At 44.4% G+C, this 23,682-nt stretch overlaps 2 protein-coding genes across 4 annotated transcripts in view; both read right to left on the bottom strand.

The window, feature by feature from the left end:
- oma1 (OMA1 zinc metallopeptidase) overlaps positions 1-18,750 on the bottom strand; it is a 24,518-nt gene extending 5,768 nt beyond the window's left edge. The window contains exons 1-8 of one of the 3 annotated variants that reach the window (XM_036969107.1): positions 18,627-18,750; positions 15,288-15,772; positions 10,549-10,777; positions 7,164-7,337; positions 6,917-7,024; positions 4,369-4,497; positions 685-759; positions 305-454 (exon numbers count right to left, since the gene is read on the bottom strand). In XM_036969107.1, the coding sequence (XP_036825002.1) occupies positions 305-454; positions 685-759; positions 4,369-4,497; positions 6,917-7,024; positions 7,164-7,337; positions 10,549-10,777; positions 15,288-15,724 (1,302 nt within the window). In that variant the 5' untranslated portion in view covers positions 15,725-15,772; positions 18,627-18,750. Of the gene's footprint in view, positions 1-304; positions 455-684; positions 760-4,368; positions 4,498-6,916; positions 7,025-7,163; positions 7,338-10,548; positions 10,778-15,287; positions 15,794-18,626 lie in introns of all 3 variants that reach the window. The other 2 variants (XM_036969109.1, XM_036969108.1) reach the window with 2 other exon arrangements.
- The window catches only part of LOC110521630 (histone H2A deubiquitinase MYSM1), a 20,597-nt gene continuing 14,298 nt past the window's right edge, over positions 17,384-23,682 (bottom strand). The window contains exons 6-16 of the mRNA XM_021599313.2: positions 23,505-23,603; positions 22,639-23,375; positions 22,422-22,552; positions 22,180-22,280; positions 21,754-21,914; positions 21,555-21,660; positions 21,287-21,361; positions 20,996-21,184; positions 20,786-20,918; positions 20,520-20,683; positions 17,384-20,013 (exon numbers count right to left, since the gene is read on the bottom strand). Of these exons, the coding sequence (XP_021454988.1) occupies positions 19,645-20,013; positions 20,520-20,683; positions 20,786-20,918; positions 20,996-21,184; positions 21,287-21,361; positions 21,555-21,660; positions 21,754-21,914; positions 22,180-22,280; positions 22,422-22,552; positions 22,639-23,375; positions 23,505-23,603 (2,265 nt within the window). The 3' untranslated portion in view covers positions 17,384-19,644. The remainder of the gene's footprint in view (positions 20,014-20,519; positions 20,684-20,785; positions 20,919-20,995; positions 21,185-21,286; positions 21,362-21,554; positions 21,661-21,753; positions 21,915-22,179; positions 22,281-22,421; positions 22,553-22,638; positions 23,376-23,504; positions 23,604-23,682) is intronic.

The raw sequence follows: 23,682 nt of genomic DNA, 5'->3' as shown, positions 1-23,682 counted from the left end.
AGTCACGTGGACTGTTCTAACGGCCTGCGGTGTGAGACCAGGTATAGCAGACTCATCGGTCATGTGCATACCACCAACACACAGCCATCATGTCTGATCAGACTGCAGGAATGACTTGATGACAAGATTGACATCATATAGGAAGGGAAAGAGGGATACCTAGTCAGTTGTTGGAACGAACACATTCAACTGAAATGTGTCTTCCGCATTTAACCCAATCCCTCTGAATATAGACCCTTGGCGACAGTGTATACTGGTGTATGTGGACGAGTCTCTCTCCCTCTCTCCCCTGCATGCTTGCTACCTGTGGGATCAGCCGGTCCAGCTGTGTAACTCTGTTCCTGTGAGAGGGGTGTGTGGAGAGCCACTCTGGTACTGTAGGTTCTCCTCTCAGCTGGTCACTGATTTCCATCTGCTGCCAGAACACTGGCCCTGCCCGCACATCAGCACATGCCTGGAGGGAGAGACAGACTGGGTTACACACACCCTGGGCGCCTGTATGGTTGTCACGGAAACGATACATTACTACAGCATCCAGAACAGGTTGACGGTTAGAAGAGTGGGAGAAATGCTATATTTGACAACATCGCCATCTAGTGCACGGTAAGCAGCTGTAAGTTTAGTCAGCATATACAGAAGGGTCAGGAGGCAAGCGTGAGACAGAGCTACTGTCCTATCCTGTACCTTGGCAGCCAGCTGGAGTCCAACCTGATCAGCTTCTGCCTCCAACTTCCTGCTATAAGGACGATCAAACAAGAACTGAGAGAGAGGAGAGAGAGATATGTACACAAACAACAAGTGTGCGGTTAAAATTGGCAAAAAAACACATTTCTTCACACAGGGTTGTGGGGTGAGACAGGGATGCAGCTTAAGCCCCACCCTCTTCAACATATATATCAACGAATTGGCGCGGGCACTAGAAAAGTCTGCAGCACCCGGCCTCACCCTACTAGAATCCGAAGTCAAATGTCTGCTGTTTGCTGATGATCTGGTGCTTCTGTCACCAACCAAGGAGGGCCTACAGCAGCACCTAGATCTTATGCACAGATTCTGTCAGACCTGGGCCCTGACAGTAAATCTCAGTAAGACCAAAATAATGGTGTTCCAAAAAAGGTCCAGTCACCAGGACCACAAATACAAATTCCATCTAGACACTGTTGCCCTTGAACACACAAAAAACTATACATACCTCGGCCTAAACATCAGCGCCACAGGTAACTTCCACAAATCTGTGAACGATCTGAGAGACAAGGCAAGAAGGGCATTCTATGCCATCAAAAGGAACATAAATTTCAACATACCAATTAGGATCTGGCTAAAAATACTTGAATCAGTCATAGAGCCCATTGCCCTTTATGGCTGTGAGGTCTGGGGTCCGCTCACCAACCAAGACATCACAAAATGGGACAAACACCAAATTGAGACTCTGCATGCAGAATTCTGCAAAAATATCCTGTGTGTACAACGTAGAACACCAAATAATGCATGCAGAGCAGAATTAGGCCGATACCGACTAATTATCAAAATCCAGAAAAGAGTTGTTAAATTCTATAACCACCTAAAAGGAAGCGATTCCCAAACCTTCCACAACAAAGCCATCACCTACAGAGAGATGAACCTGGAGAAGAGTCCCCTAAGCAAGCTGGTCCTGGGGCTCTGTTCACAAACACACCCTACAGAGCCCCAGGACAGCAGCACAATTAGACCCAACCAAATCATGAGTAAACAAAAAGATAATTACTTGACACATTGGAAAGAATTAACAAAAAAACAGCAAACTAGAATGCTATTTGGCCCTACACAGAGAGTACACAGCGGCAGAATACCTGACCACTGTGACTGACCCAAAATTAAGGAAAGCTTTGACTATGTACAGACTCAGTGAGCATAGCCTTGCTATTGAGAAAGGCCGCCGTAGGCAGACATGGCTCTCAAGAGAAGACAGGCTATGTGCTCATTACCCACAAAATGAGGTGGAAACTGAGCTGCACTTCCTAACCTCCTGCCCAATGTATGACCATATTAGAGAGACATATTTCCCTCAGATTACACAGATCCACAAAGAATTCAAAAAACAAATCCAATTTTGAAAAACTCCCATATCTACTGGGTGAAATTCCAGTGTGCCGTCACAAATCTTGCTGCTGTGATCTGTTGCCACGAGAAAAGGGCAACCAGTGAAGAACACACACCATTGTAAATACAACCCATATTTCTGCTTATTTATTTTATCTTGTGTCCTTTACCATTTGTATATTGTTAAAACACTGTATATATATATATATATATATATATATGTATGTATGTGACATTTGTAATGTCTTCATTGTTTCGAAACTTCTGTATGTGTAATGTTCACTGTTAATTTTTATTGTTTATTTCACTTTATATATTCACTTTATACAGTGCCTTGCGAAAGTATTCGGCCCCCTTGAACTTTGCAACCTTTTGCCACATTTCAGGCTTCAAACATAAAGATATAAAACTGTATTTTTTTGTGAAGAATCAACAACAAGTGGGACACAATCATGAAGTGGAACGACATTTATTGGATATTTCAAACATTTTTAACAAATCAAAAACTGAAAAATTGGGCGTGCAAAATTATTCAGCCCCCTTAAGTTAATACTTTGTAGCGCCACCTTTTGCTGCGATTACAGCTGTAAGTCGCTTGGGGTATGTCTATCAGTTTTGCACATCGAGAGACTGACATTTTTTCCCCATTCCTCCTTGCAAAACAGCTCGAGCTCAGTGAGGTTGGATGGAGAGCATTTGTGAACAGCAGTTTTCAGTTCTTTCCACAGATTCTCGATTGGATTCAGGTCTGGACTTTGACTTGGCCATTCTAACACCTGGATATGTTTATTTTTGAACCATTCCATTGTAGATTTTGCTTTATGTTTTGGATCATTGTCTTGTTGGAAGACAAATCTCCGTCCCAGTCTCAGGTCTTTTGCAGACTCCATCAGGTTTTCTTCCAGAATGGTCCTGTATTTGGCTCCATCCATCTTCCCATCAATTTTAACCATCTTCCCTGTCCCTGCTGAAGAAAAGCAGGCCCAAACCATGATGCTGCCACCACCATGTTTGACAGTGGGGATGGTGTGTTCAAGGTGATGAGCTGTGTTGCTATTACGTCAAACATAACGTTTTGCATTGTTGCCAAAAAGTTCAATTTTGGTTTCATCTGACCAGAGCACCTTCTTCCACATGTTTGGTGTGTCTCCCAGGTGGCTTGTGGCAAACTTTAAACGACACTTTTTATGGATATCTTTAAGAAATGGCTTTCTTCTTGCCACTCTTCCATAAAGGCCAGATTTGTGCAATATACGACTGATTGTTGTCCTATGGACAGAGTCTCCCACCTCAGCTGTAGATCTCTGTAGTTCATCCAGAGTGATCATGGGCCTCTTGGCTGCATCTCTGATCAGTCTTCTCCTTGTATGAGCTGAAAGTTTAGAGGGACGGCCAGGTCTTGATAGATTTGCAGTGGTCTGATACTCCTTCCATTTCAATATTATCGCTTGCACAGTGCTCCTTGGGATGTTTAAAGCTTGGGAAATCTTTTTGTATCCAAATCCGGCTTTAAACTTCTTCACAACAGTATCTCGGACCTGCCTGGTGTGTTCCTTGTTCTTCATGATGCTCTCTGCGCTTTTAACGGACTTCTGAGACTATCACAGTGCAGGTGCATTTATACGGAGACTTGATTACACACAGGTGGATTGTATTTATCATCATTAGTCATTTAGGTCAACATTGGATTATTCAGAGATCCTCACTGAACTTCTGGAGAGTTTGCTGCACTGAAAGTAAAGGGGCTGAATAATTTTGCACGCCCAATTTTTCAGTTTTTGATTTGTTAAAAAAGTTTTGAATATCCAATAAATGTCGTTCCACTTCATGATTGTGTCCCACTTGTTGTTGATTCTTCACAAAAAAATACAGTTTTATATCTTTATGTTTGAAGCCTGAAATGTGGCAAAAGGTCGCAAAGTTCAAGGGGGCCGAATACTTTCGCAAGGCACTGTATTATCTACCTCACTTGCCCTTGAATTGAATTTAATTGATATAAAGACAGACAGAGACACAGAGAGAGAGAGAGACAGAGAGAAAGACAGAGACAAAGACAGAGAGAGAAAGACACAGAGAGAGAGAGACAGAGATGAAGACAGAGAGACACAGAGAGAGACACACATAGAGAGACAGAGAGAGAGAGAGAGAGACAGAGAGAAAGACAGAGAGAGATACACAGAGAGAAAGAGACAGAGAGAGAGAGAGACACACATATACAGGGAGAGAGAGAGACACAGAGATTAGTTAAACATATCTTTCACCACATGAAAAGTCCTGATATGTGTCCGTTACCTGTATGAGCTTAGTCTGTATCCACTGTCCCAGTACAGCCAGGCTGTCTCGAGGACACACGGCCCAGATGGCTGTTAGCAGGATCAGAGACAGGAAGTCCACCACATGAGACATACTGGCCTGCTCTGCCTGGAGGGAGGAAGGGAGGGAAGGAGAGAAAAGAGAGAAAAAAAGTAGGGGGGGAGAGAGAAAGTAGAAAAGCAATAAATAAATAATTCTCTGTAAGTGTATTGATTGTTCCCACCTATTTCATCTGAACTTTAAATTCAGACCTAATATGGAGATTACATTAGGAAATGGTGAATCTAACAGCAGACACCCAGGGCGAGGCTGGAACTGATGAATCCATATTCATTTTCATCATCTAATTAAACTGTCCTGTATTGGAGGGTAAATACAGGTCTCAGAGGAAAGGATCAGAAACTACGCCAAACATTTCTCTCAGAGCAAGAGCCATATCCGATTAGAACAGTCAGCTGTTCTGAGTTCATTGAAAAGGGATGAGACTCTCTACTTAAAACAGCTGTACCCTCAGTCCAGAAACAACATTAGCGTCTCAGACATCTAAAGGACATTCTGTCTGTGAGCGTCTTAGAACTAGTGACTGATGATACAACCCCACTGCAATTAATGACATCCTCTCTGCAGACCTGCGACAGATCTGAGCTGTAGGTCAGGTGAGGTGACGTGGATGAGAGAGAGGAGGAGACCAGTAGTACTGTAGCATGACTGAAGCTGATGAGTCACTCGGCACGGAACAGGACACGACTCTGTGTAGCCCCCAGGCAAGCAACGAGCAAACACACACAGTCTTGTATAACTAACCTTGTGAGGACACACTATTCAGTCCTATTCAAAATCCTCACATACGTATACTAGAGACAGACAGAAAGGCCTGGCTGTATACTCACAGTGTCCCATCACTAGAGAGACAGACAGAAAGGCTGTATACTCACAGTGTCCCATCACTAGAGAGAGACAGACAGAAAGGCTGTATACTCAGTGTCCCATCACTAGAGAGAGACAGACAAAATGGCCTGGCTGTATACTCAGTGCCCCACCACTAGAGACAGACAGAATGGCCTGGCTGTATACTCAGTGTCCCACCACTAGAGAGAGACAGACAGAAAGGCTGTATACTCAGTGTCCCACCACTAGAGACAGACAGAATGGCCTGGCTGTATACTCAATGTCCCACCACTAGAGAGAGACAGACAGAAAGGCTGTATACTCAGTGTCCCACCACTAGAGAGAGACAGACAGAAAGGCTGTATACTCAGTGTCCCATCACTAGAGAGAGACAGACAGAAAGGCTGTATACTCAGTGTCCCACCACTAGAGAGAGACAGACAGAAAGGCCTGGCTGTATACTCAGTGTCCCACCACTAGAGAGAGACAGACAGAAAGGCCTGGCTGTATACTCACAGAGTGTCCCACCACTAGAGAGAGACAGACAGAAAGGCCTGGCTGTATACTCAGTGTCCCACCACTAGAGAGAGACAGACAGAAAGGCCTGGCTGTATACTCAGTGTCCCATCACTAGAGAGAGACAGACAGAAAGGCCTGGCTGTATACTCAGTGTCCCATCACTAGAGAGAGACAGACAGAAAGGCCTGGCTGTATACTCACAGAGTGTCCCACCACTAGAGAGAGACAGACAGAAAGGCCTGGCTGTATACTCAGTGTCCCACCACTAGAGAGAGACAGACAGAAAGGCCTGGCTGTATACTCAGTGTCCCATCACTAGAGAGAGACAGACAGAAAGGCCTGGCTGTATACTCACAGAGTGTCCCACCACTAGAGAGAGACAGACAGAAAGGCCTGGCTGTATACTCAGTGTCCCACCACTAGAGAGAGACAGACAGAAAGGCCTGGCTGTATACTCAGTGTCCCACCACTAGAGAGAGACAGACAGAAAGGCCTGGCTGTATACTCAGTGTCCCACCACTAGAGAGAGACAGACAGAAAGGCCTGGCTGTATACTCACAGAGTGTCCCACCACTAGAGAGAGACAGACAGAAAGGCCTGGCTGTATACTCAGTGTCCCACCACTAGAGAGAGACAGACAGAAAGGCCTGGCTGTATACTCAGTGTCCCACCACTAGAGAGAGACAGACAGAAAGGCCTGGCTGTATACTCACAGAGTGTCCCACCACTAGAGAGAGACAGACAGAAAGGCCTGGCTGTATACTCAGTGTCCCACCACTAGAGAGAGACAGACAGAAAGGCCTGGCTGTATACTCAGTGTCCCACCACTAGAGAGAGACAGACAGAAAGGCCTGGCTGTATACTCACAGAGTGTCCCACCACTAGAGAGAGACAGACAGAAAGGCCTGGCTGTATACTCAGTGTCCCACCACTAGAGAGAGACAGACAGAAAGGCCTGGCTGTATACTCAGTGTCCCATCACTAGAGAGAGACAGACAGAAAGGCCTGGCTGTATACTCACAGAGTGTCCCACCACTAGAGAGAGACAGACAGAAAGGCCTGGCTGTATACTCAGTGTCCCATCACTAGAGAGAGACAGACAGAAAGGCTGTATACTCACAGAGTGTCCCATCACTGCGTGGGCCATCTCATGTCCCAGGATAAAGGTGAGCTGGTGAACATCTGCAACAGCCTCCAACATCCCAGTGAACATAAACACCTTTCCATTCTAGAGGAGAGAGACAGGTATCATACAAACAGTCAACTTACTGTTTGGATCTGCGCTTGCCAGTTTCGTCTACATGTTTTGAACTGGACTGGGAATAAAAACAAACAAGTCTCACACACACACACACTCTGGGACTCACAGGCAGTACGAAAGCGTTGATGGTAGGGCTGTCGACCAAGTGGACTCTCCATGGAACAGAGGAGACCTCTGGGATGTCTTTGTTCCTCTGGGCCAGGTGCTCCACCACTCTCTCCACCACCTGGTGACGAGGGTCCTTCTCTGAAACCATCAACTCAGCAAATTCCTCCATGTACTGGGTAGAACACACACACACAGTTAAATCAACATCCTCCATGTACTGGGTAGAACACACACACACACAGTTAAATCAACATCCTCCATGTACTGGGTAGAACACATACACACACAGTTAAATCAACATCCTCCATGTACTGGGTAGAACACACACACACACAGTTAAATCAACATCCTCCATGCACTGGGTAGAACACACACACACACAGTTAAATCAACATCCTCCATGCACTGGGTAGAACACACACACAGTTAAATCAACATCCTCCATGCACTGGGTAGAACACACACACACACACACACACACACACACACAGTTAAATCAACATCCTCCATGTACTGGGTAGAACACACACACACAGTTAAATCAACATCCTCCATGTACTGGGTAGAACACACACACACACACACAGTTAAATCAACATCCTCCATGCACTGGGTAGAACACACACACAGTTAAATCAACATCCTCCATGCACTGGGTAGAACACACACACACACAGTTAAATCAACATCCTCCATGCACTGGGTAGAACACACACACAGTTAAATCAACATCCTCCATGTACTGGGTAGAAAACACACACACAGTTAAATCAACATCCTCCATGTACTGGGTAGAACACACACACACACAGTTAAATCAACATCCTCCATGTACTGGGTAGAACACACACACAGTTAAATCAACATCCTCCGTGTACTGGGTAGAACACACACACACACACACACACACAGTTAAATCAACATCCTCCGTGTACTGGGTAGAACACACACACACACACAGTTAAATCAACATCCTCCATGTACTGGGTAGAACACACACACACACAGTTAAATCAACATCCTCCATGTACTGGGTAGAACACACACAGTTAAATCAACATCCTCCATGTACTGGGTAGAACACACACAGTTAAATCAACATCCTCCATGTACTGGGTAGAACACACACAGTTAAATCAACATCCTCCATGTACTGGCTAGAACACACACAGTTAAATCAACATCCTCCATGTACTGGGTAGAACACACACAGTTAAATCAACATCCTCCATGTACTGGGTAGAACACACACAGTTAAATCAACATCCTCCGTGTACTGGGTAGAACACACACAGTTAAATCAACATCCTCCATGCACTGAGGACACAAACAAGAGTCAGTGACTGAACTACTATTACAGTGCCTTGCGAAAGTATTCGGCCCCCTTGAACTTTGCGACCTTTTGCCACATTTCAGGCTTCAAACATAAAGATATAAAACTGTATTTTTTTGTGAAGAATCAACAACAAGTGGGACACAATCATGAAGTGGAACGACATTTATTGGATATTTCAAACTTTAACAAATCAAAAACTGAAAAATTGGGCGTGCAAAATTATTCAGCCCCTTTACTTTCAGTGCAGCAAACTCTCTCCAGAAGTTCAGTGAGGATCTCTGAATGATCCAATGTTGACCTAAATGACTAATGATGATAAATACAATCCACCTGTGTGTAATCAAGTCTCCGTATAAATGCACCTGCACTGTGATAGTCTCAGAGGTCCGTTAAAAGCGCAGAGAGCATCATGAAGAACAAGGAACACACCAGGCAGGTCCGAGATACTGTTGTGAAGAAGTTTAAAGCCGGATTTGGATACAAAAATATTTCCCAAGCTTTAAACATCCCAAGGAGCACTGTGCAAGCGATAATATTGAAATGGAAGGAGTATCAGACCACTGCAAATCTATCAAGACCTGGCCGTCCCTCTAAACTTTCAGCTCATACAAGGAGAAGACTGATCAGAGATGCAGCCAAGAGGCCCATGATCACTCTGGATGAACTGCAGAGATCTACAGCTGAGGTGGGAGACTCTGTCCATAGGACAACAATCAGTCGTATATTGCACAAATCTGGCCTTTATGGAAGAGTGGCAAGAAGAAAGCCATTTCTTAAAGATATCCATAAAAAGTGTTGTTTAAAGTTTGCCACAAGCCACCTGGGAGACACACCAAACATGTGGAAGAAGGTGCTCTGGTCAGATGAAACCAAAATTGAACCTTTTGGCAACAATGCAAAACGTTATGTTTGGCGTAAAAGCAACACAGCTGAACACACCATCCCCACTGTCAAACATGGTGGTGGCAGCATCATGGTTTGGGCCTGCTTTTCTTCAGCAGAGACAGGGAAGATAGTTAAAATTGATGGGAAGATGGATGGAGCCAAATACAGGACCATTCTGGAAGAAAACCTGATGGAGTCTGCAAAAGACCTGAGACTGGGACGGAGATTTGTCTTCCAACAAGACAATGATCCAAAACATAAAGCAAAATCTACAATGGAATGGTTCAAAAATAAACGTATCCAGGTGTGATTGTGTCCCACTTGTTGTTGATTCTTCACAAAAAAATACAGTTTTATATCTTTATGTTTGAAGCCTGAAATGTGGCAAAAGGTCGCAAAGTTCAAGGGGGCCGAATACTTTCACAAGGCACTGTATATTATCATTAAGCAATAAGACCCGGGGGGGTGTGGTATATGGCCAACGGCTGTTCCTCTACACGACGCAATGCGGAGTGCCTGGATACAGGCCTTAGCCGTATTGCTATTGTAAACTGGTTACCAATGTAATTAGAACAGTATATACGGTCTGATACACCACGGCTTTCAGCCAATCAGCATTCAGGGCTCGAACCACCAGGTTTATAATATATCATACATGAAATCATAATTTCCTAAAACAGGTTCATCTGAATGGTTGAAAATGATCATCTTATTAGATTGAATATGGCCCACAAGGTTAACAGCATCTCTCCTCACCCACTCTCTGTCCACGGTACTGCAGGCATTGTTAGCAGAAAACAGGATTCCCCCATTATAGTAAATGGAATACATTTTTCAAGACAATTATGATATCAATAATTGCTTCTAATACACCAGATATATGTCCTTGAACCGCACACAGAAGAAGTTAAGGATCATTTGTTGCTAATGGTTGCCTGCAGTAACCCGGTCAGCCTTCAACTTGAGTTACTCAATGAGAGGGCAGTACTGGGCTAGCCTGAAACATCACTTCCTGGAGTAGCTCAAACTGTGCATGTTACGTCTCCATGAGACGTTATTTTAACAGACTTCATTTGTCTTCAACGCGCTATTGAGTCTTCACAAAGGAATGAATGGTGTCAAGTGATGGATGGCCATTGATATATACAGTTATCGGTCTCACCCCATCTCCTGTCACTGCAGCCAGCTCCATGTAGTTCTCTCTACTGAACACTAGGAGGCGTGTGCGTCCCGTGATGGGCGATTCGTCCAGATGAGTCAGGAAGAAACTTGCCATGATCACCATAGCAACCATACCCCCGGCCACCAGCTGCCAACGGCGACGCCAGACCTTCTGACGCACAAGCTGCTGCTTATTGGGTGGGAGGGCCAACCACCACTTCCTGATACTCCTAGAGGAGAGGGGAGACCAAAAACAACATGTAGCACTACTAGAGACAGAGACACCAAAAACACAATGTAGCACGACTAGAGACAGAGACACCATGTAACACTACTAGAGACAGACACCATGTAGCACTACAAGAGACAGAGACACCATGTAACACTACTAGAGAGACACCATGTAACTCTACTAGAGAGAGACACCATGTTGCACTACTAGAGACAGAGACACCATGTAACACTACTAGAGACAGACACCATGTAGCACTACAAGAGACAGAGACACCATGTAACACTACTAGAGAGACACCATGTAACTCTACTAGAGAGAGACACCATGTTGCACTACTAGGGACAGAGACACCATGTAACACTACTAGAGACAGAGACACCATGTAGCACTACAAGAGAGAGACACCATGTAACACTACTAGAGAGAGACACCATGTTGCACTACTAGAGACAGAGACACCATGTAACACTACTAGAGACAGAGACACCAAAACCACCATGTATCACTACTAGAGACAGAGACACCATGTAACACTACTAGAGAGAGACATCATGTTGCACTACTAGAGACAGAGACACCATGTAACACTACTAGAGACAGAGACACCAAAACCACCATGTAGCACGATTAGAGACAGAGACACCAAAACCACCATGTAGCACTACTAGAGAGAGACACCATGTAGCACTACTAGAGAGAGAGACACAATGTAGCACTACTAGAGACAGAGACACCATGTAACACTAGAGACAGAGACACCAAAACCACCATGTAGCACTACTAGAGAGAGAGAGAGACACACAATGTAGCACTACTAGAGACAGAGACACTATGTAACACTAGAGACAGAGACACCATGTATCACTGCTAGAGACAGAGACACCATGTATCACTACTAGAGACAGAGACACCATGTAACACTACTAGAGAGACACCATGTAACACTACTAGAGAGAGACACCATGTTGCACTACAAGAGACAGAGACACAATGTAGCACTACTAGAGACAGAGACACTATGTAACACTAGAGACAGAGACACCAAAACCACCATGTAGCACGACTAGAGACAGAGACACCAAAACCACATTGTAGCACTACTAGAGACAGACACAATGTAGCACTACTAGAGACAGAGACACCAAAACCACCATGTAGCACTACTAGAGACAGAGACACCAAAAACACCATGTAGCACTACTAGAGACAGAGACACCATGTAACACTACTAGAGAGAGACACCATGTTGCACTACTAGAGACAGAGACACCAAAACCACCATGTATCACTACTAGAGACAGAGACACCATGAAACACTACTAGAGACAGAGACACCAAAACCACCATGTAGCACGACTAGAGACAGAGACACCAAAACCGTGCTTCTACACCTGCATTGCTTGCTGTTTGGGGTTTTAGGCTGGGTTTCTGTACAGCACTTTGAGATATCAGCTGATGTACGAAGGGCTATATAAATAAATTTGATTTGATGTAGCACTAATAGAGACAGAGACACCATGCAGCACTACTAGAGACAGAGACACCAAAACCACCATGTAGCATTACTAGAGACAGATACACCAAAACCACCATGTAGCACTACTAGAGACACCATGTAGCAAGCACTACTAGAGACACCATGTAGCACTACTAGAGACACCATGTAGCACTACTAGAGACACCATGTAGCACTACTAGAGACAGAGACACCATGTAACACTACTAGAGACAGAGACACCATGTAACACTACTAGAGACAGAGACACCATGTAACACTACTAGAGACAGAGACACCATGTAACACTACTAGAGACACCATGTTGCACTACTAGAGACAGAGACACCATGTAACACTACTAGAGACAGAGACACCATGTAACACTACTAGAGACAGAGACACCAAAACCACGACTAGAGACACCAAAACCACGACTAGAGACAGAGACACCAAAACCACGACTAGAGACAGAGACACCAAAACCACATTGTAGCACTACTAGAGAGAGAGACACAATGTAGCACTACTAGAGACAGAGACACCATGTAACACTAGAGACAGAGACACCAAAACCACCATGTAGCACTACTAGAGAGAGAGACACAATGTAGCACTACTAGAGACAGAGACACCATGTAACACTAGAGACAGAGACACCAAAACCACCATGTAGCACTACTAGAGAGAGAGACACAATGTAGCACTACTAGAAACAGAGACACTATGTAACACTAGAGACAGAGACACCAAAACCACGACTAGAGACAGAGATACCAAAACCACATTGTAGCACTACTAGAGACAGAGACACCATGCAGCACTACTAGAGACAGAGACAATGTAGCACCACTAGAGACAGGGACACCATGTAGCACTACTAGAGACGGAGACACCATGTAGCACTACTAGAGACACCATGTAGCACTACTAGAGACAGAGACACCAAAACCACCATGTATCACTACTAGAGACAGAGACACAATGTAACACTACTAGAGAGATACACACCATGTTGCACTACGAGACAGAGACACCATGTAACACTACTAGAGACAGAGACACCAAAACCACCATGTATCACTACTAGAGACAGAGACACCATGAAGCACTACTAGAGACAGAGACACCATGTAGCACTACTAGAGACGGAGACACCATGTAGCACTACTAGAGACACCATGAAGCACTACTAGAGACAGAGACACCATGAAGCACTACTAGAGACAGAGACACCATGTAGCACTACTAGAGACAGAGACACCATGTAGCACTACTAGAGACAGAGACACCAAAAACACCATGTATCACTACTAGAGACAGAGACACCATGTAACACTACTAGAGACAGAGACACCATGTAACACTACTAGAGACAGAGACACCATGTAGCAGCAACGTCTATCTTACCATCATAAACCGTATCAATGTACTGTGCATTTGGAAAGTATTCAGACCCCTTCACCTTTTCCACATTTTGTTACATTATAGCATGATTCTAAAATGCATCAACTACATTTTTCCCTCATCAATCTTCACACAATACCCCATAATGACAAAGTGAAAAAAATGGTTTAGACATTTTTGCAAACCTATTAAAAATAGAAAACAGATATACCTTATTTACATAAGTATTCAGACCCTTTGTTATGAGACTTTAAATTGAGCTCAGGTGCATCCTGTTTCCATTAATCATCTTGAGATGTTTCTACAACTTGAATGCAGTCCACCTGTGGTAAATTCAATTGATTGGACATGATTTGGATAGGCACACACCTGTCAATATAATGTCCCACAGTTGACAGTGCTTATCAGAGCAAAAACAAAGCCGTGAGGTTGAAGGACTTGCCTGAAGAGCTCCGAGACAGGATTGCGTCAAGGCACAGATCTGGGAAAGTGTACCAAAAAATGTCTGCAGCATTGAAGGTCTCCAAGAACACAGTGCCTCCATCAATCTGAAATAGAAGAAGTTTGGAACCAGCAAGAATCTTCATTGAGCCGGCCCCCCTGCCAAACTGAACAATCGTGGGAGAAGGGCCTTGACCAAGAACCCAATGGTCACTCTGACAGAGCTCCAGAGTTCCTCTACGGAGATGGTTGTCCTTCTAGAAGGTTCTCCCATCTCTGCAGCACTCCACCAATCAGGCCTTTATGGTAGAATGGCCAGACAGAAGCCACTCAGCAAAAGGCACATGACAGCCTGCTTAGAGATTGCCGAAAGGCACCTAAAGGACTCTCAGACCATGAGAAACAAGATTCTATGGTCTGATGAAACCAATATGTAACTCTTTGGCCTGAATGCCAAGCATCACATCTGGAGGAAGCCAGGCACCGCTCATCACCTGGCCAATACCATCCTTACGGTGAAGGATGGTGGTGGAAGCATCATGCTGTGAGGATATTTTTCAGCGGAAGGGACTGGTAGACTAGTCAGGATCGAGGGACAGATTAACGGAGTAAAGCACAGAGAGACCTGCTCCAGAGCACTCAGGACCTCAGACTGGGGCGAAGGTTCACCTTCCAAAAGGACAACAACCCTAAGCACACAGTCAAGACAACATAGGAGTGGCTTCGGGACAAGTCTCTGAATTTCCTTGAGTGGCACAACCAGAGCCCGGACTTGAAACCGATCAAAACCTGGCAGAGTTTGAGAGGATCTGCAGAGAAGAACGGGAGAAACTCCCCAAATACAGGTGTGCCAAGCTTGTAGCGTAAGACACAAGGCTGTAATCGCTGCCAAAGGTGCTTCAACAAAGTACTTACTTAGTAAAGGGTCTGAATACTTATGTAAATGTGATACATTTTTATTTTTATACATTTGCAAAAATGTCAAAACCTTTTTGGGATTCGTCATTATGGGGTGTTATGTGTAGATTGATGAGGAGGGAAAAAACATCCATCCATTTTAGAATAAGGCTGTGATGTAATAAAATGTAGAAAAAGTGAAGGGGTCTGAATACTTTGAATGCACTGTAGATGGACTGAGACGACACTCGGACGTGTATCTTACCTGCCCAGTATAATAGCCACTATCTTCTGCAGGGGTTTGAGTACCAGCCATATGAGAGGCGCAGGCAGGGCGCGGTGAGGAGCAGAGGTATGGAAGAAGTTCTGTCCATGCTTAGACAGCCATATAACAGGGAGACAGTGGACAGCAGGGTCAGGTCTAGGTGTCCCCACTGGGAAAAGTACTGTTCTTACATTCTGAGATGAGAAAAGTTGTCTCTGAGATGAAGATGGCTTCAATTGAAGTTGACAAACAGAGTCTGTGGTTTCGGGCTGCCGTAGAATCCGACATGTGTTGGTTGAGTAGAGTTCTGTTGAAGGTAATGTCCTCCTGGTTGTTGATTGTCTCTGTCGGCAATGGGAGGTTTGAAAGCTTCTAGACAGGTAGGCAGGTAGGCAACGGCGTTGGTTCCTCATGAGACGGGCACACAACAACTCCATGGTTCCCGAATGAGAAGATACCACTTCCTGAAACGCCCAGGTGACAGCCTATGGAAGAACAGTCCTTGACTATGGAAGCCCATTCCCACCACCCCAAAAGATTTAAATGTCAAAGCAATGTTCCTGCTGTAGCGGAGACTGCATTCACAGTAAACTCGGAAACGCTTGAGCTTTACTAATTGAACAGAGCCCTAAAACGTTGATACGAATGTAATTAATTGTTGTTGTTTTTTTAAACTGAGCTGAAATCCCTCTGTATTTCCAGGCTAGGGGGGGGTAGTGGCTCGGGAGGTTAACTTTGGCATGTTGAAGAATTTTTGATTAAAGTTTGGTATGTGTTTGGCTGACTTTTGAGAAGCCTTCTCCCACATCAATAAAACTTAAATGCATAACACGTGTGTAGAAAAGGCTGGATGTTATTTTATACTTCTATGTTTATTTTCAGGCAAAGGTCTACCCAAGCCCCCACCAAAATATGCCCGAAGCACCAGAAAACTTGTGCCACTGCTACCAAGAAGCAAAAGGCTAAAACACAGCACAAGCCACCATGATGACGGTGAGGACGGCCCTTCACAACATAAGCAAACCCCTTATTCTCATTCTTGAACAATTGGGAAAGGTATTTTATCTGTACCAAGAATTGCCATGATGTATTTTACTGCAGAGAATCTTGAGCCCTCATGCTCAGAGGACAGGTCAAGTGGGAGACAGAGGTCTCCTGCCTCTTCAGATGAGATCCCCCTCACCAAAGCGCTGCAAAGGCTCAGGTCCTTTTCCTATGCCGGAAGCAAGTATGACAACTATTTTTTATGATATTGAAATTAGGCTGTAATATTTGGAAGTAAAAAAATAAAATAAACGACTTTAACAATACATTTTTGTTGTTGTGACCTTTTAGATTAGTGACCTTTTAACGGACAGTCGACGAGTCCGGTTAAGGAATTCGACTTCAACCTGAATGAGACGATAGAATTATTACTAAAGATGGAAGAGCAGCTAATGGAGAATGATTTCTGAAAATACATGGTGAGAAATTAAATGTTCCATTGGTATGAATTGAATGACATATTGCAATGCAGTACTAAATGGAAGATTCCAGTACATGTGGAATGCATTAGTGTCTTTTTGTTAAATGAGATATCTCAGATCTCAAAGCTGGGGGGGAAAGACATCCCGGACCAGGTGAAGAGAGCAATGCACTGATAAACTATTACCATATTTGTTTCACTTCTTTAAATTAGGTCATGGTGTGTTGCTTGTACGGTACATAGTTTGTGTTCTATACAGGACCCTGACAAACAAGCCTCATGTCAACGATGAATATGAAAGGAAACAAGGGGATGAGTGCCTTTGAGGACTCTACCATTTGCAGCATCATTATATGTTTTATATATTATATATATATATGTACAGTGGAGGCCAAATCATGACATTTTACATGACATTTGAATACTTTCTCTAGCTAATATTTGTTTTCCCACTTTACATCAAGTGTGAGTCTTGGCGAATCAAAGGCTACAGAGGCAGAAATACTACAGGGGATGTCAACCTGCCTGAAATATGCACCTGACCACAAGGGGGGCAGTGGAAGGGCATGAAATAGTTCTTAAGAAGTCAAACGCATCAAAGCCTGTTACAACAGTGCCTTTTTTTTGTTGCTTTTATTTATACATCTATTTTGTGGTGCAATACATTTATTTCAAAACCGTTCTTGACTTTCGCGAAACACGTTTTTACAAAGGTTTACACAATGCTGTTCCAAATTACAGCTCTAATTGCGTTACACAGAATGACAATAGCCAACAGTAGTATAGACCCTATGTCTGGAAGATACAATTGTACTCATGGTGCAAAGTGTATTATACATCAGTGCTTTTCAAGAGTGTGCAACATCAAAAATGTCTTAGTTGATACCGTTTGTTTCCCTATTATTAGCGCAGGCTCTTATCCTTACTTAATGTAAAGAAGCCTACGTCACAAAACGGCTAATACTTCTCAACACACTTCATGGATTGGCGATAATCCCTGTTGAATTCATGGTGTGTTTTGGCCAAATCCAATCACAATGTGGTCTCAACCCCACGCCAATGTCGAAATGTATTTGATTATTAGAGGAGTATAGTTTTCAAACTCGATAGTACCGAAATTAAAAAATAACTGTTGGCTTGAGTGGGTGAATAAAAGTTGAAATCTCATTGATCAACGTCTGATCAGACTGAAGCACAGATGAACTGTGCAAAGGTAGACAGATCTTGTGGCAAATCAGTCTAAACAAAGCTAATTTGTTGTCCATCTTTTCAATGTTTATGTGGCAACATTTCAATTAAACCAAATCAAAAGTGCTGGGACAATACTGACCTCTGCAACATAACGATTTATGGACATTGGCACACAATGCTACAAAAAAACAAAAACAATCCTATTACGATGTTGCTTAACATTTTGCGATAGTCAACCATTTCTTATCATTATTTAACATTTTTATATAGCATATCAAACTTTTGACTCACGCGTCTCAATGTTGAAATAGTATACATTTTTAGATCGTACGTCAACATCTCGAAATGGATAGCATCGACAAAACAAATTGTGGCGGGAATGGGCTTCCATAAGTGACATATCGAGTTCAAATGACATTTGTTTGCAATTGAAAGTAGTTTCCCTGAGATGACCACCTTTTAACTGTGGGTTTATTAATAGCTAGTAATGTGGGTAACAGATTCAATGTCATGTCATTGCAGTCTTGCCCTAACGTCGTTACTTAGCTAGCTGATCTGAAGCAATGCACCGATAAAGATAGCACGTGTAAACACGTTAAAGTTGCCTTTGTATGATCGACACTCTCTTAAAACACCCGAGTTCGTCTTGGAGACTCCAGTTTGAGAAATAAATTCGGATTTACCTTTATTCATCTACTTTGACGGTCCTCTGCAACTCAAACACATAGGAACTGTCTTGTGCGTCTAAAATAATAGTCCCCCCTGCAACTGCATGCTCTAAGACAATGTTCCGAGAATGACTGTCTCCTCAAAAATGACATTCTCCAGACAGCGTCATGTTTCAAACTGAAATTACATGCACATTTTAATAACGACAGTGATACAGCATACTATTTTCTGTTTTTCAAATGTGCAAACCCAAACATTTAAATGTTTGACTTTCAACCCTTTTATTTGAAAGGTGGATTGGTATAACCTACAATACATATGCTATGAAAAATAACATTTAAAAATGTGATATTGCTACATCACTTGTTCGAGCAACGGTTTTGTTAATTCAATACAGCATAAAGCCATATAAAACTGTAGGCACACTTGATTTAGCTAGACCCTGTGCAACCACAGGCTGGCAGTTTTCCCTTTTGGAAAAAAAAACTCCACATATTGCAGCAATTGAGATTACCCTTATTCATTACTCCAATTCCATTGCATTACATTGAGCCATTGGAAGACCCCTTTAGCCTTGTGAGGCAAATTCCCCAACACTGTCCAAATGCTGCCTAAACACAAATACGCCTCGCACGGAATAATGTTGAGCAAATATTTAGAACTTAACTTTCATATGAACGAGACAGAACTTGGAGGCTGTGCTTCAGTCAGTGAAACTTTGCTAAACTGCGTTCAGTAATCGTATCTTTCGTATTTTATGGATTCTGTCTCGCTGTTACTGAAAGTTGAGATCCAAATGTTTCCAAAACCGTATTGCAAGGAATATTAACGTTTCTAAATGTTAAAACAGATCAGTCAGGAATGTAGTTCACATGGAGCCAGCTGTACTCCATACCATCAGCTGAGAACCCAAGATGGGGACTGGATGTAAGCCCCCTCGTGTTCTCGAGAGCTGCAGTCAAGCTAAATCAAGTACGCCTACTAATAAACCTAAAACACTAAGAACTGGATGCATAAAGAAACCTATTAGATTCAGAATAGATAATCATGACCAGTCAACAACACAGAACCAAACCGTATTGGATGTGAGATCTCTTCTTTAGCTTGGTGTGAGTTAATAGTTTTGATATTAGGCGTTTCTAAATTATCAGTTGGAGAGACCGATTCATTCTCCCAGTTTTCCTGTGTTCCTGTGTCTCCTGTTAAGCTGACGTTGATTGGCTGAGCGAAGGGGAAGGCATGGGCGTTGATTGGCTCTGGGGAGCCAGAGGTTCCGCTCTCATCCTGGTCTCTGGGTTGCTCGGAAACAAAGTGAGACTGGAAGAGAGCATGGATCTGGGAAAGGAAGGGACCTCCCTCCTCTGGCAGGGGCTCCAGATATCGCCCTAAAGATGCCATCATCTAAAGAGAGATACAGAGGGTGAGACAGGAAGGAGAGAGTAGGTGAGACAGGGGTTGAGAGATAGAAGTGAGGCAGGGGTGGTGAGAGCAAGATGAGAAAAGACAGACAGCAGAGAGGAGGGGTTAGACAATAGAGAATGATAGAGGACTCTGTATTTTTCCCACTATGGCAACTGAGTTAGTAAACAAACTGAAAGGGTGTATACTGCCACCTAGAGTGCGGTTTGAAGACAACCGGTATAAAGACCAGGTTGGCAATTTAATGCCACCTGCATTTATGGAACGTTTGTTCACGAGTATAATTAATGGGCTGATCCCTCCCGATGAACCGGATGGAATTATGTGATCCTTCCTTAACCCATTTAAATTCCCACTCAGTTAACTACTTCTAAAATGGTGAAAGTCCTCAATGGCACTACCCATGCTAAAACTGTATTTTGCGCACTAGAGTCCTCCATCTCTATAGGTGAGACAGCGATATGAGCCAGGGAGGCAGTATGATCTACCTTCTCTAGACAGGTCAGATGAGAGTCCCTGCGGAACAGCCTGTCCATCTGGACACTGCCGTGGGCATGTTTATATTTGCAGATGATCCACTCTGCCCTCCTCATCAGCTGGCCCCAGTCAGGCTGCTGCTGGGAACACTGGTAGTCAAACCTGTAGGGCAGCTCTGAGAAAGGTAAGGAGAGAGAGAGAAAGAGAGAGAGGATGAATATGCCAGGTTGATAATGGGTTGTAAAAGGGGTAATGTTAAGAGGCGTGTGTGTCGTACTCTGTGGTCCTGTAGGTCCTTGGTCCTCTCTGACCATCAGGCAGGTGGTCTGGGAACGTGGGGAGGGGTTAGCAGGGTCAAACGGACTCACGATCATCCCAATAAAGGGGGCTCCGCCTCGAGAGAAATAACTCTGAGCGAGAGAGAGGAGTGGCAGAGTCAGAACACACGTGCACACACACAGTCACATGCGCACACAGCTATATGTACCTGGAACTGGTCCTGTGTGTGTATATCCCGTAGAGAGGGGTTAGGGTGGAAGGTGGGGTGAGAGTGGTACCATCCCACTACAGCCGAGCCCAGGCTAGACAGCATCTCACAGGCCTGAGTCTGAGACAACGGGTCCATCTCACACTGCAGACCTGTACTCACACTGTTACAAGGCTCTGCTGCAAAGATCTAGGACAAAGACACACACGGATACAGAGACACACGCGGGATGTACTAGTGTTATCAGTATTTCCTTTATCATCATCACCACCATCACGGTAGTGGTATCACCTTCAAGACTTTGTCCTCCTCGCTGTAAGCTCCTCCCAGTAGGCCGATAACCTCTCCCATCGACACATGAGCATGCTGGGTAAAAATACAAACAAAAAAAGACACTGAGCCCTAAGACCTAAGCCTTTGTAAAGAACCCACACTGATATCTCGCTCTGTGTGTCCATGTGTAAACACAGTTCCTATATTAGATAAGATAGTACTCTATTACACAGTTCTTTGTGAAGAGAGTACTTTATTAAATATATGTGTAGATGTATGTACTTACCATGTCCATGACAAGGAGAGCCTCAGCACACACTATCACCTGGAAGGGCTCTGGTCTGTCCTCTCCAAACACACGGCACGGAATCAACTGGAACGGATCCAACAACCTGATGATGGAGAGAGAGAGACTTTCAACACGTCATCTACAGTACACATTAATAAGGAACCACAGTATTTCGTAGTATACATCACCCACTCACCTTCTGTGCCTGGAGACTTTACAGGGTTTAGATTGCCGTCTCATCTCCTCTCTCCTCAGGGCTAGCTCCTCTGCACTCAGGTGCTCGTATGTCTGTCCCTCCAGGTCTTTAGCGTCACACCAGTTCCCCCACACGTCCCTCACACGACGCTTCCTGGTTCGCTACGACACACAACCAATCAACAACCCATTAACAGCATGTCATACACATCTCACATACACCTGATGAAGAGCCATCATGAACCTGACATAGAACTGTAATATAAATACAACAGTAGTGTATAGGGACCTTTAATAAAACAAATAAATGACATATAAACCTAAGCCTGACAAATAACTAACATAGCTAAGTGTTGCCGTTTGGCCCAGCTAGAGTGATCTGAGGGACAGTAGGGGGTCAGAGGTTAGAGGTCATGGGCTGTCTCACCATGCTCTGTAGTCTCTGTGCCAGTTGGTATTCCAGAGTGTCTCTGCTGTCTCTGGGTTTGGACCGATCCACCATCCTGGGACGGTTATACACCGCCTGGTCTGGATGGAGGGTGGAGACAGAACAGACAGGTCAGACAAAAAAAATATCAGAAAAATTTGCATAAGTAAGAGGAACAGAGAGAGAGACTGAGAAGAAGAAAGAGACAATCAATGACACACCAGAAAGTGAGTCCTAGTTACCACAGTTGAAGTTGATGGCTCCTATCAACTCCAGGTAGGTGTGTATTCTGCCAATACAGTTGACATCTCCACAGTTCTTCAGGCCAGGACGCACTGACGTCTTGTTCAAGTACCTGGGCTTACTCTTCAACCTGAGACAAACACACACAAAAAGCATGTTGAAAATTAAACCTTGATGTCTCTGATTGGTTGTGTGTGTGAGTGTGTGTGTGTGTACCATTGGTCCAGGATGTAGTTCCTGATCCTCAGATATCTTCCTGGGGTTTTGGATGGTCGTCCCTCAAAGAATTCTGGGATAGCTTGTTTCTCCTCCTCTGTGATGGTTGCCGGGTCCAGCTCCACTTCCTGCTCGGGGTATTTGAGCTCCTCCTCTTCCTCTTCAGACTCCTCCCCCTCCCCTGCCTCTGTCCACCTAGACCCCCCTGTCTCCTCTCCAGACTCTACTGGGTCCCTCTGGGGCTCAGCAGTGCCCCCCTCACACTGTCCACTGGGGGCCTGCACTGCTAGGCAGGGGGAGGGGGTTGTGAGGGAGGATGGAGGGCTACAGTTAGGCTGCTCCTGATCAGTCTCTCCCAGGCTGGGGAGTGTCTGGTTGGATAGGTCCTGGTGGGTCTCTCCCTGGTTGTCCAGGTCCTCTGGGGCTCCAGGCTCATATGTCTCAGTATGAACTCCTGCCTGAAGGTCCTCTCCCTTCCCCTCAAACCTTCTGTTTTCTCCTATCACTCCAACCCCTCCTCCACTCCCTCCCTCATCGCTGAGGTCATCAGTGATGTCCACCTCTTCCTCCTCTTCGTCACCCAGTCTCTCTATCCGGACAACGTTGGTCAGAGCTGACAGATGGCTGGGGACAGACAGGCCAGAGGTGGAGAATGCTGAGCTTGTCTCTGGGACATGGCCTAACACCACCGGAGCTGTAGGAGGCGCCACAGCAGTAGTATTGCCCTCTGATTTAGCCTGCAGGCAGAGAGGAGGGGGAGACTGAAATGGTGAGAGGATGATGAGAGAGGACAGAGACTGGAGGATATCTCTAATATATCCTGGTTGGCTGAGCTGGGAGAGGTGTAGACTAGAGGACAGTGTTACCTTGTGTTTGAAGTACTGTCTGGCGTAGCTCTTAACCTGGAAAACGGTCCGGCTGCCTACCAGCTTGGAGATCTTAGTCCATCTACGGCCAAACTGAGCCTGCAGGTTCAGGGCATATAGAAAGTAGGGAGTCATTTAAGATCAATGAGACAGGAGAAGAAAGGAGAGGAAAGGAGAG

This window comes from Oncorhynchus mykiss, chromosome 30 (assembly GCF_013265735.2).
Source record: "Oncorhynchus mykiss isolate Arlee chromosome 30, USDA_OmykA_1.1, whole genome shotgun sequence".
Taxonomy (NCBI): domain Eukaryota; kingdom Metazoa; phylum Chordata; class Actinopteri; order Salmoniformes; family Salmonidae; genus Oncorhynchus; species Oncorhynchus mykiss.
The sequence above is the reverse complement of the archived record's forward strand: the minus strand, read 5'-3'. Positions and strand labels throughout refer to the sequence as shown.